An 11617-nucleotide genomic window follows, 5' to 3' on the forward strand; every position below is an offset into this window, starting at 1 on the left:
GCGCACGCTGAGCTGCGTGAGCTCTTCGATCAAATCGCGGTTGTATGACTGTGGGTCTCACTGTCATACGGGCTCAATGCGCGGCTGTGATCGGAGAGCGCAAGCACAAGTCTGCATGCGGTGTGTGCGCTCTCCGCACGCAATAATTAGACCCATTCTAGAATTCAAAAGAGAAATAATAAATTTTAAAAAATTATTTTGGTTACCTCCTCATCGTACCGTCCATTTTGGTTAAAACTTTTTTGACGGCAATCGATTAGGTTTCGGACAATTATACTCTATAAATCACGTCTATCTAGGGTTTATTGTGCTCCTCCATTCATCCTCCCGATCATCGCCTCCATCGTTCCGAGATGGCTCCAAGGAAGCCGAGAACCACAAGCCGTAATCCTGATCTGATCCGCGGGATCGGGAAGCTATCGCGCTCAAAGATGTATCACAAGCGGGGCCTTTGGGCAATCAAAGCGAAGAACGGCGGCAAGTTTCCTCACCATGATCCGAAGGAGAAACCAGAGAAACCTGCGGAGAAGCCGCCGAAGTATTATCCAGCCGATGATGTCAAAGTTTCTACCCGCACTCCCCGCAAGCACAAGCCAACCAAGCTCAGGTCTGTGAAATCTTTTGCTACTGCTGTTTCTCTTGGGAAAAGTGGTTTTTTTCTGTCTATGATGCATGTCCGGTGGTTTTTTGATGCGCGCATTTTGGTACTAGGGCGAGTATCACACCAGGCACGGTACTGATTCTTCTGGCCGGGAGGTTTATGGGAAAGAGGGTTGTTTTCCTAAAGCAGCTGCCTTCTGGATTGCTTCTGGTTACCGGTGAGATTTCATACATTGTTGGTTTATTTACTTACCTAACCTGTGAGAAGCAACTTGATTTTTGAAGTAAATTCTAAGTTTTGGTTCGGTAGTGGTGCGTCTACTGCTTAGCTTTATAAGAGTTTTTGGTTGGACACAGTTGAGGCAAGTTATATGTCTAAGGGCCCGATTTGCATGCGTTATTACTGATATGACTGGTTGAAATATTTCTTGGTAAGTGGTTTCCCCAACTTGATTAGAAATATTCTGCATCTCTGTTGGAGATAATTTTAGCTTCAACTATGTGTAAATGATGTTTTTGAAGACATCTGAAGACTATTTTTTCACAATTGAAGTTTTACGATATATTACTGCATAGATTGGCTTTATGATAATTGTAACCATTTTGATTTGGTACAAGGAGTGGTGTTATTGATGTTTCATTAATTGAGTTTTGAAATATTAAGGTATGTTGGTGATTAGAGTTTTGAGCTTCACTTATCATTATATTGAATTTTTTACAAAATTGAATTTTTTCGATACATTATTGCATGGATCTTTTATTGAATATCGTAACCATTGTGATTTGGCATAAGGAGTGGTGCTATTGATGCTTCGTTAATTGAGTTTTGAAATATTATGGTATGACGGTGATTGGAGTTTTGAGCTTCAATTATCATTGCTTATTGCAACTCAAAATGCTTTTTTCAACATTATTCCTCAATCTTTACTTTCATCTGCTGATGTTTATTTATTTAATAGAAGATTTACATACATACGACTCAATTCTGATGTATTTACATATCTAGCACTTACACTTCAACTTTAACATATATTGAACCTTACTCATGAGTTAAAATTGTATTTTGCTTTTTAAAAAGTTACAGTAGTTGTATTTTTTATGTGATATGAAAATTTTGGGTGGTATAAATGTAAATAAAAAAGTGTAGGTGTTAGATATGTAAATATTTAGGAAATCGGTGGGATGTGTGTAATTTTCCATTATTTATTTAGTTTTTTCCATTTTACACAACCCATGATACATATTTAAACTTTATAGAATATGTTTATATATCTTGAGGTACATAAATATGGTTCTAAGGTGCATATTTCTAGTTATTTAAGATTTTGTTTGCTTTTGAACTTTTTTGTAATATAGGTCTGCTGCATGGGATAAGAATGAATTCTACGATTATCTTGTTGAGTTCTAATGAGCACATTTTAACAAAAACAAACTTCTAATTTGTCTTGAATAAGATTTAAGTTGAGTAAAAATTTTCAGTTTAAGATTATTTTCCAGCTGATTGAAGCGCGTTTGTTGAATATTCTTCGTCATCATTATATTTGTCCTAGCTACAAAGACTATTGATGCACGTTAGAAGATTCACAACAGCAGAGTAATAGATTGTTTTAGTGTTGCACGAAGATTCAACACACAATCAGATAGAAGAAAAACAATTAGTAGAAACACTAGAATTTTTTTCTTGGAAAACTCAAAAAGTGAAAAAACCACGGAGTTTGGCTTAATTATAAAACTTCACTATAAGTTGATGATTATAAAGTCATCCCTTGTTCCGAATTACAACGTCGATGTGCGGATAAGCTTATTGCAAGGGACAAGCGGTAACCGATGGTGATTGGTGATAATCGACCAAAGATGGTCGGCGGCAGTTGACGACCTATGGTTGGCGATTGTCGGAGGTGATTGATGGGGGCGACGAGGTGATGTCATAGTTCAGCTCCTTTATCCAGTATCAAAGTCTCCTCCTCCCTCATGAGAGGGATGATGATCTATTTATAAAGTTCTGGGTGCAATGAATGTTTGAATATGAACCACTTTGATCGGATGGCTCAGAGAGCTTCCCTCGATTAGGCGTCGTTTGAAGTACATTTGAGTCGATGTTGAAATTGAGTGATTTTTGGCTCATTGGATTTGTCTCGTTGAGATATTTAATTTGACTATGAACTCGTCGTATTCAAATTTATTTAACCTTTCAAATGTGTCCGGAAAATTTCTGAAACATGATTTAATTGTTTGATTATGACTTGATTTGGTTTAGATTGGATCAATGTTCGTACCATTGGGTTCGTTTTATCGAGCCGGTTAGTTTGACTGTAAGTTTGTTGAAATCAGACCTATGGATGACTTTTTATCTATATTTGAATATTTCTTGTTCAAAGGAGTCTTGAGATCCGTGTCATGCCTTGAGATTCGTGCCGGATGATGAGGAATTGTTGGAGTCGGATCAACAATGAATTATTTGGCATTAATTATATTTAAGCACCCCATTGGGTTTTTACTCTAATGGATCAGTATTTCTGCAAAATGTTCAGTTATCTTTGGTTTATTCTTTTTCTATTACTTTCATGTTATCTATATGTTATCTTTATCACTGTGTTTCTCACGTTTATTTGACATGCCTAATTCGTAAGTTTATTTTGTCTTACCATCAATGCATAGTATTCTCATTTTCCTATACACCAGTTTATCACTCAATTTTTTTAGTTTTTTGCCCATCCTTATACTCATTAATGCCTAATTGTCTAACATCTTAAGTTTCATTTGGCATTAATGTCTCACGTTTTTTATTCTCAATGCTATATGGTACTATTTTGCGCTGAGTTATTGATAAAATCTTTGTTAAAAATGTTCTTTGAAGTGCTGTAAGAGTTGTGGGGGCAGCTTGTAAAAAATTGTTGGGCATTGTTATGAGTCAACAAAATGATTGAAATTGATATTTTATGAATCTTATATAATTTTAATATAATAGCCTATTCTTTGTTTATTATTAAATAAATCAAATAATGAATTAACAAATAAGGTAGAATGCTTAAAATTTGTAGAATGCCATCTTTTTCTGAAAACCAAGTAAACTATTATTATGAGAAATTTATACTTCCAATGTTTAAATTTGTGCAGTTGGATATTAAGGTGGTTTTGTGCGTGAGGCCAGGCTTAAGACTAAATTGTCTTATAAGTATGCCCCATTGTTATTAAATAAATCAAATAAAGAATTAAATAATAAGATAGAATGCTAAACATTTGTAGAATGGCGTGTTTTTTTGGAAACCATGTAAAATATGCTTATGAGAAATATATAATTCCAATGTTTAAATTTGCGTAATTAGGTATTACTGCAGTTTTGCTCGTGAGGCCAGCCTTAAGATTCAAGATTGTCTTAGGTGTAAGCCCCATTATTTACTAGAAGTCAAAATAAAGGGTAATATATATATATATATATATATATATATATGTTTGTGTGTGACGTTGGGAGGCTTGACTTGGGAGAGGGGAGCTCTTTTGTATGATAGTGTGACTTTATTTCATACTCGAACCATTTAATAAGGGAGAAAATATGAAGTGCGAGAGGTGCATTCCTCAGTGGAATTGAAGCGAGGGGTGCGTCAAGCAATGTGTGGCGTACACCTAGCCCAGATTGTTGCCTCAAAGCTCTTTTATTCAGAATTTTGCTATAGTGGGCTTCAAGTCATGCATCAAATTGCGCAATTTAGACCGTGTATAGTTAGACTAATTGTTGAACTTCTTCTCATTGTTGTTATGCCTTACATTTTAGAATTAACTCTAATGTCAAAGCTATGAGTGTAAACAAGCTGAACACGAGTGTGCCTAGACTCAGTTTGCGTTCGGCTTATTCGGCTTATTTATATTTCGAACACAAAAAATGTGTTCGTGTTCGAATTATTTGCTTAGCGAGCCGAACATGAGCTACTTGCGAACAAGCAGTTATTTTGACAACCCTAGTCACATAAGCGTAGATATATAGATTTATGAAAACATAATTTAAATATAATTTAATATATTACTATTCTATTCTTTTAATTAATAATTTTAATTGATTATATCTATATATAGATATATAGATATATGAGTAGTATTTTGAGCTAAAATGAGCTGAATACAAACAAACAAATCTTTGTTCTTGTTAGGCTCATTTGTAAATAAGCACAAAGATTTGTTTTTGTTAGGCTCATTTATAAATAAGGGCAAAAATAATGCTTGTGTTTGGTTCGGTAACTTAGCGAAGAATCAAACACGAGCTTCTTAACAAGCCTGACACTAGATGTTCGCGAACAAAGAGGTGTTTTGACAGCCCTAGTTAAAGCAAGTAAAACCAGGAAAAAATATTTTGGAGCCTTAGTTATCCACAGTTTATATGCATAAAGTATAATTATTCTAATTGCTGCTATGTGATATTTTTTTTCTTTAAATCCATTTAATATAAATCCATTAAAATTATGTAATCTACATAAAATTATGTATTTATTTCTCATTATTTTCTATAATAAATGCAATCTATATAAACCTTACACAGTTTGATATCACTCAATTTCATAATCATTAAAATTCTCCTAATGTAATTTATCTTCGTTCTATTACTTCTAAACCTTTATTTTGTGCTGTATCCTGCATTATTATAATTATTCTTCTACATTTTTTAATGTCCTAACTATTGGAAACATCAGTTCTAAGCTGACTTCGAATACTTTTTTTTTTTTTTTTGTAAACACTCAATGACCTTGCATGTGTATGAAATTCAATTTGGATCTATTCATGATCCTATTGTGAAACATTAAATTAATAAGAGCATGAAACCGAAACCCCATTTTGGACATTTTGCTAAAATATGCCTAAATCATTGTCATGTTGAATTTTGGAAATTTTGGAAGAGGAATCACCAGTTAAGAATATTTACTGCAGCCAGAGCAAAAAATGTTAGTTCAGTATATGAAAAACATTCTTGTTCTTCAGAGAACATCAACTTATTAATGTATGAAAACCAAAACAAACTCTTTTTTATTATTAAACAATGCAATATTAGATTAAAGACAATATTGAGCCATACAACTCTGATTTTCATGTCTGCTAATTCAGTAAATCCAATTTAAGCTTAGTGATAGGTTTGTTATATTTGAAATATTTTGATGTAAATCTCTACTTTGTAATTCTCTATTTTTAGTCCATTCAAATGGTAGATGTATCGCCTTTATAGTTAAATTTTATTGTTTTTCACCTTCTCATAGGCCCCTTTAAGATCAATGGTGTACCCCTTAGACGTGTAAACCAGGCTTACGTCATTGGCACGTCAACAAAGGTTGATATTTCTGGGATCAATGTCGACAAATTCACTGACAAGTTATTCAGCAAAGAAAAGGAAAGGAAGAAGAAGAAAACTGAGGGAGAATTCTTTGAAGCTGATAAAGAGGTATTTTTGTGAACTGATGACATACATACACATCACCCAATTCTTATATATTTACATATCTACCCCTAAACTTTGCTCTTCCTTGTTATCTAACTCTGTTTTATGTCGAAAATATAGGAGAAGAAATCTCTACCGCAAGACAGGAAAGATGATCAGAAAGCTGTGGACGAGCCATTGTTGAAAGCCATAGACGCAGTACCAGATCTTCGCTCTTATTTAGGTGCGAGATTTTCTCTTAAAGATGGCATGAAGCCTCATGAACTTAAGTTCTAGATTGAATTGTCAGTTTATTTTTGGCTGTACCTTTTCTTCTCTAGTGATGAAATCTTTTTCTGAACTTATTTTTTTAACTGCTGAGCTGAACTTTGTTTGGGACATGTTTTTCTATATTTGGATATCATTTTGTTTGTTTAGTGAACTTTGCATATTTATTCATGCGCAGTTTTTATTGAATTATTTTTTGAAGTGTGTTTTCTTCATGAGTGGTGATGGCATAGAATTAAGACTTGGGTCTGTTCAGGGATAAAATGTTCCATCCGGACACCGCATGTCCGTACGAGCCAACCATCGGCGACCACGCTGTCATATATGTCAGCGGTGGATGAAGTGACCCTGGCAGGCGACGTGGGCACCGGTGATTGGACGTCCGCACGTTCGGACAGATCATTTGTTTTTCAGAATGTAATAATAATTTTGTTTGGGAAATCATTTTTGTTCTTTCTTTTTATAAAGTTTTATGATGTGAATTATTTTGTAATCACATCTACTAGTGTTGATTTTAAAAAAAGGTTTTTTGTTTAATTAAAAAAAATAAAGATTTATAATTCTCATATATTTTTTAAATAAATTATTTTATTTAAAAGATTTAAGTGCTTCTCAAGATCCAAGTATCTCATCGCCGTGCAAAAAGACATGTTGGTTCACTTGGCATGGAAAAATTTGAAAAGCATGATGATGAACCTAAAACCCTCAACAGATTATTTAAGCTTTTTTTTTCTTTCAATCAATTGCCAAAAAATTTAAAATTCTTGCAATTGGTATATTATACTTATTTTACAGCTAAACGAACAGGCCCTTAAAATCTTATATTGATTTAGAGGTGATATAAGATACAATCAAAAAATATCTCTGGTTTAAGTATGTTATAGATAAATAAAATATTCTAATAAAAATTAAATCTTTCAATTGAAATAAGGCTGTCCTTTCTGCTGAAAAGTATAGGCCTAGTTTTGAATTATGATTAGCTCGTGAATCACGCCAAGGAATATAACGTGAGTGAGAGAGAGAGAGAGAGAGAGAGAGAGAGAGAGAGAGAGAGAGCAAACAATAATGAATAGTAATAGTTTGTCTTAATCATAAAATGATTCCTCTATGGTACAATATCATCATGTTATAATTTTGTCTCATCTTTTATGTGGCTTCTATTATGATTTTGTTGGTATTTTACATGTATGAGTCAATTGTCGTTAATCGGCTTTAGATCGACAATATCAACTCAATTGGTTGAGATCCTCTCGACTAGATTGGATCAGCTCAACAGGTTGATTTTGACATTTATGGGTTTGCCAGTTACCCACCTGTCAATCCTGTACTCCCTAATGAGGGATCTTTGGATGCCTCTGGGATGGTTGATGATGTTAGGGAACTAGATTTTCCTTGAATTGCTCTCTTGTGACTATTAACGTGAATGACCTTTTTGTCTAGTTTCTATCTAAGTCTCGTTCTTGTATCTTCCGAGCGTCTTCGGTCTGTCTGGTGGTTCGATCGGCTTTGGTCTACAACTTTTGGCTTAAACAGGTTCACTCAGTTGAACGATTGGACCTCATAGTTTTCTATAGATGAGCACTCCTTCGTCGTACTTTTTTCTTTTGTATCGTTAAATCTCTTGAGTATCAGCGCTGAAACATTTTTTATGTGCATATTTAAGCTCTTTGATCTTCTTCTTGAAAGCGATGTTGAGCTAAGAATAAGATAAGTTAATGCAAAAGCATATCACAATTAATGATTTAATAACTAAAACCATTGTTTTCTTCACCTCTGAATCTTATAAATAAGGAGTGAAGGGACTCTTCTCATTCCTTATTTGATACTTAAACCCACTCACTTGAATTGATTGGCTTCCTACTGTTATGATGAAAAACAAGTCAAATCTCCCAGGCGATATCCCAAGCGAAGATCAACTTCGTGTTGCTTCAAGAGATTGAATGCGTGGTACTGCCCAAAATGTGAAATCAAAAACAAAACCATCATTAAGAAAAGAAAACCAATTGCACTAGCAGATTAGTTGGGTTCGTCCGATTCTTGCCTCGACACTAAGTGGAGGAATGTTCAAGCTGCTGACATGACCATCGATTAGTCAGCTCAACCTTCTACTATGGCATAAGACCTATTGATCGAACGAGCCACACAAGAAGCTACTTGTGATATATCGCTGCATGGTGAGGGTTGTATGTCGATTTTAACATTTGAGCTAAATCGAATATTTGGTATGAGGAGCCTCGGTCTTACTTGTTAGATTTTGATTTTTTTTTAAGTACTTTTTCCTTTACGTTGTCTCTTGGTGTAGTTGGCGTGACTCTAAAAATTCTGGATGATGACTACCTCCGACGAACGCGGGCAAGAATCCAACCATGGTGTCAGCGATGGCTGCCCAGGCGCCAGCCGAGTGTGATTGCCTCTCGAGCAAGGATGGTTGGGTTGACCGCCCAGACAATCCTGTCGAGACTCGCAGGGAAGTAGCTAATGGGTGCCAGATCTCCCAGATCGTTGGCTAGCTGCCTAGACATGATCAAGAACTTCTTAGCATGGTTTGCAGGGATCTAATAAGGCGATGAGTGCGAGAGATACTGGCTCATGTGGAGAAAATGGGGAGAATGGAGAAAATGGTGGCTACTCTTTACCAAGAATTATCAGATGTTCAAGAGAGATTCTAGATACTCCGGACTAGATTTGGGTGTGTGTGGGCGGGGTTTGGCGTGGGCCGTGCTTATTTAGGCTTTGACTAGTCAAATCGGGCTCGGGTCGGGCTTGAGCCCGTATTCTATTTATAATTTCATAGTCAGAACTGCCCACTAAATGGTCGAGGCAGCTTGCAGGCCGCTATGGACTTTAAAAGAAAAGTGATTTTTTTCTACCAGAAAATAAATAAATAATAAAATCTTTAACATTTTCTCTAGAAACATGCTATTGATTTAAAATATTAAAAAAAAATTGTAATATGAACATTTGAAATACGAAATGATGTGCAGCAGAGATTTAAATTGATTTTATATGTACTATTTTTTCTTATATGTTTAAATGAATTTAATAGCAAATGCATACACAAAATACATAAGATTTTAAACTGAGAACATCTCAATATGTAATACGAAGGAATTAAGTAAAATACCACAAAAAAAAATTTACATACATACTACTCAATTTTTGTCAAATTACCTGGACTTCAATTTTTACATATTTGTCATCTTGTATATGGATGAAAATTGCATGTCATTTAAAAAAAAAATAAAAGTGATAATTTTTATGTGATATAATAGATTTTGTTGGTATTAATATAAAAATTAAAATTTGTGGTTAGATAAAGATGAGAAAGGATGAGGAAATTAATCGCCTAAAAAACTTGCAATCACGAAATATATTTATGAGCCCAGTCCATTGGGCGGGTCGGGCTTGGGGTATGGCCAAGCCTGCAAGTGTTATTTTTTTCATAGCCAAGCCCACAAAAGTTTAATTTTTTCATAGGCAATCACTAAACATACTTATGAGATCGAACCCGCAAAAATTTATTTTTTTTCATAATCAAGCCCGCCCATTCTAAGCGGGCTTATGGTCGTTGGGCTGCCATAAGCCCAATGCTCAGGTCTACTCCAAACTCAAGCCAAGACATACCAATTGAACCAGTTTAGTTAGCAGAGAATTTTGTATAAAGGCTGCTTCAGATGTATGTCTCGGTTGAAACAACGACCACCCCTCTTGTAAAGTATTTTATCTCGAGCTAGTTTTTTAGTGCTTTCTTTTTTGTAATTTTTAATATACCTTTTTGGAATAAAATTTATTTTTTATCTCATTTTCTATGTTGATTTACCCATGTACAACAGTTCATCTTCTTGTATTTCTCTATATATAAGGGGTGTGAGGTAGGTGATGTTACACTTTACTCTACATTTTTCTTCTCTCTTCTCTTAGTTCTCTCAACTTTTCTTTTTCTTTGTTCTGCTTGTTGACTCTGAAATATTCGCCAAAGGTCTTCGGGTCGGTCATAGCGAATGATTTTATCGTAGATGACTTTGAGGAAGGTGGATCGATTGCAGGAGACCTGTGTCTTTGATCCCACCCTTAGGCTTCAGATCCTTGTGTGATTTGAGCGAGTGTCTTCGCTTCAATCCACTTAGAGAAGTAATACATAATAACAAGCATAAATTTTTGCAACTTTGGAGCCGCAGTGGTGCATATTTTTTTATACTATTCACATCTTAAGAATCCCTTGGTATACTTTTAAAGTTTTCAACATTAATATCTCTGTCGTTCCACTCTGTGTGCCAAAGTTTTGTCCGAAGTGGCTCACGTACTCCCCTAAACGGACCTCCTAGAGGACATATTTTGCCTCGTCTTTTTTGGTACACCATAGATACAATGATGTGATTAATTTCCAGAAAAGTGTTCCCTTGATCAAAAGGTATTGGTCAACCTTGATTTTGATGTGTTTCATATCGGTTACTTCTTCTGAGACCTTCCCAGTCTCAAAATAGAAAATATACGGGTCCATCATACTCTTTAGCCCTTGTGCTCCCAGCTTCATCAATTGAGCTTCTTCAATGATTGGTCGAAAGAGCCTTTGGGGTGTCCCCTCTTCCAAGCGAATGCACTTGGATAGAAGGTCTGCAACTTGGTTGTTCACTTGAGAAATATGCTCTATTATGAAGCCTTCGAATTTCTCTATCTCTGTTTTAGCTTTACCGGGGTACTTGATCATCATTTCATCTATGGCTTTGAATTGCCAGTTCACTGATTCACCACCAATTGTAAATCATATTTCTTTGGAAGGAGTCAAAAGGACATCTCATAGTTGAACCGTAGCCTAGCAAGAAAAGCTTTGTACTCATCTCAGTTGTTGGTAAATTTGAATCCCACTTCTATCAAGTGGTGTGGATTCCAGTCAGATTGAAATCGAGACACGTTGTTGTTTGATTGGACACTTTGTTGATGTGTAGGTTGAAGGCATGGTTTTCGGTCGTCATTTCTATGCTCACCACACATTTTAGGATATTTAATCATAATTTGTCAATGAATCACACCCAAGAAATATAGCGTAAGAGAAGGAAAAGAGTGAGATGAGTGAGCCATAATGAATAGTAATAATTCATGTCATATTCATAAAATGATTCCCCTATTTATTTAGGAGAGAGTACAATATCACAAAGTTACATTTTTGCCCCCTATTTATTGAGGTTCGTACTATAATATTTATGATATTTTACATGTATGATTTTATCATTTATATGCTCTCTGGGTCGGCTGGTTAAGCTTAATTGGCTTTAGGCAAGATTCATTCAGCTAGATCGGATAACCTCGCTCAGTTGAGTTTGGTCGATATAG

At 35.1% G+C, this 11617-nt stretch overlaps 1 protein-coding gene across 1 annotated transcript; it reads left to right on the forward strand.

The window, feature by feature from the left end:
- The first annotated feature begins 294 nt into the window (after window positions 1-294).
- LOC110038393 (60S ribosomal protein L6-3-like) lies at window positions 295-6409 on the forward strand. Its single transcript, XM_020743226.1, has 4 exons — window positions 295-607; window positions 712-818; window positions 5841-6022; window positions 6140-6409. Exons 1-4 carry the CDS (start codon window positions 354-356, stop codon window positions 6293-6295), a joined length of 699 nt encoding a protein of 232 aa, XP_020598885.1. The 5' UTR covers window positions 295-353; the 3' UTR covers window positions 6296-6409.
- Window positions 6410-11617: the final 5208 nt, after the last annotated feature.

The sequence above is a fragment of the Phalaenopsis equestris genome, unplaced genomic scaffold (assembly GCF_001263595.1).
Source record: "Phalaenopsis equestris unplaced genomic scaffold, ASM126359v1 Scaffold232764, whole genome shotgun sequence".
NCBI classification, from domain to species: Eukaryota; Viridiplantae; Streptophyta; class Magnoliopsida; order Asparagales; family Orchidaceae; genus Phalaenopsis; species Phalaenopsis equestris.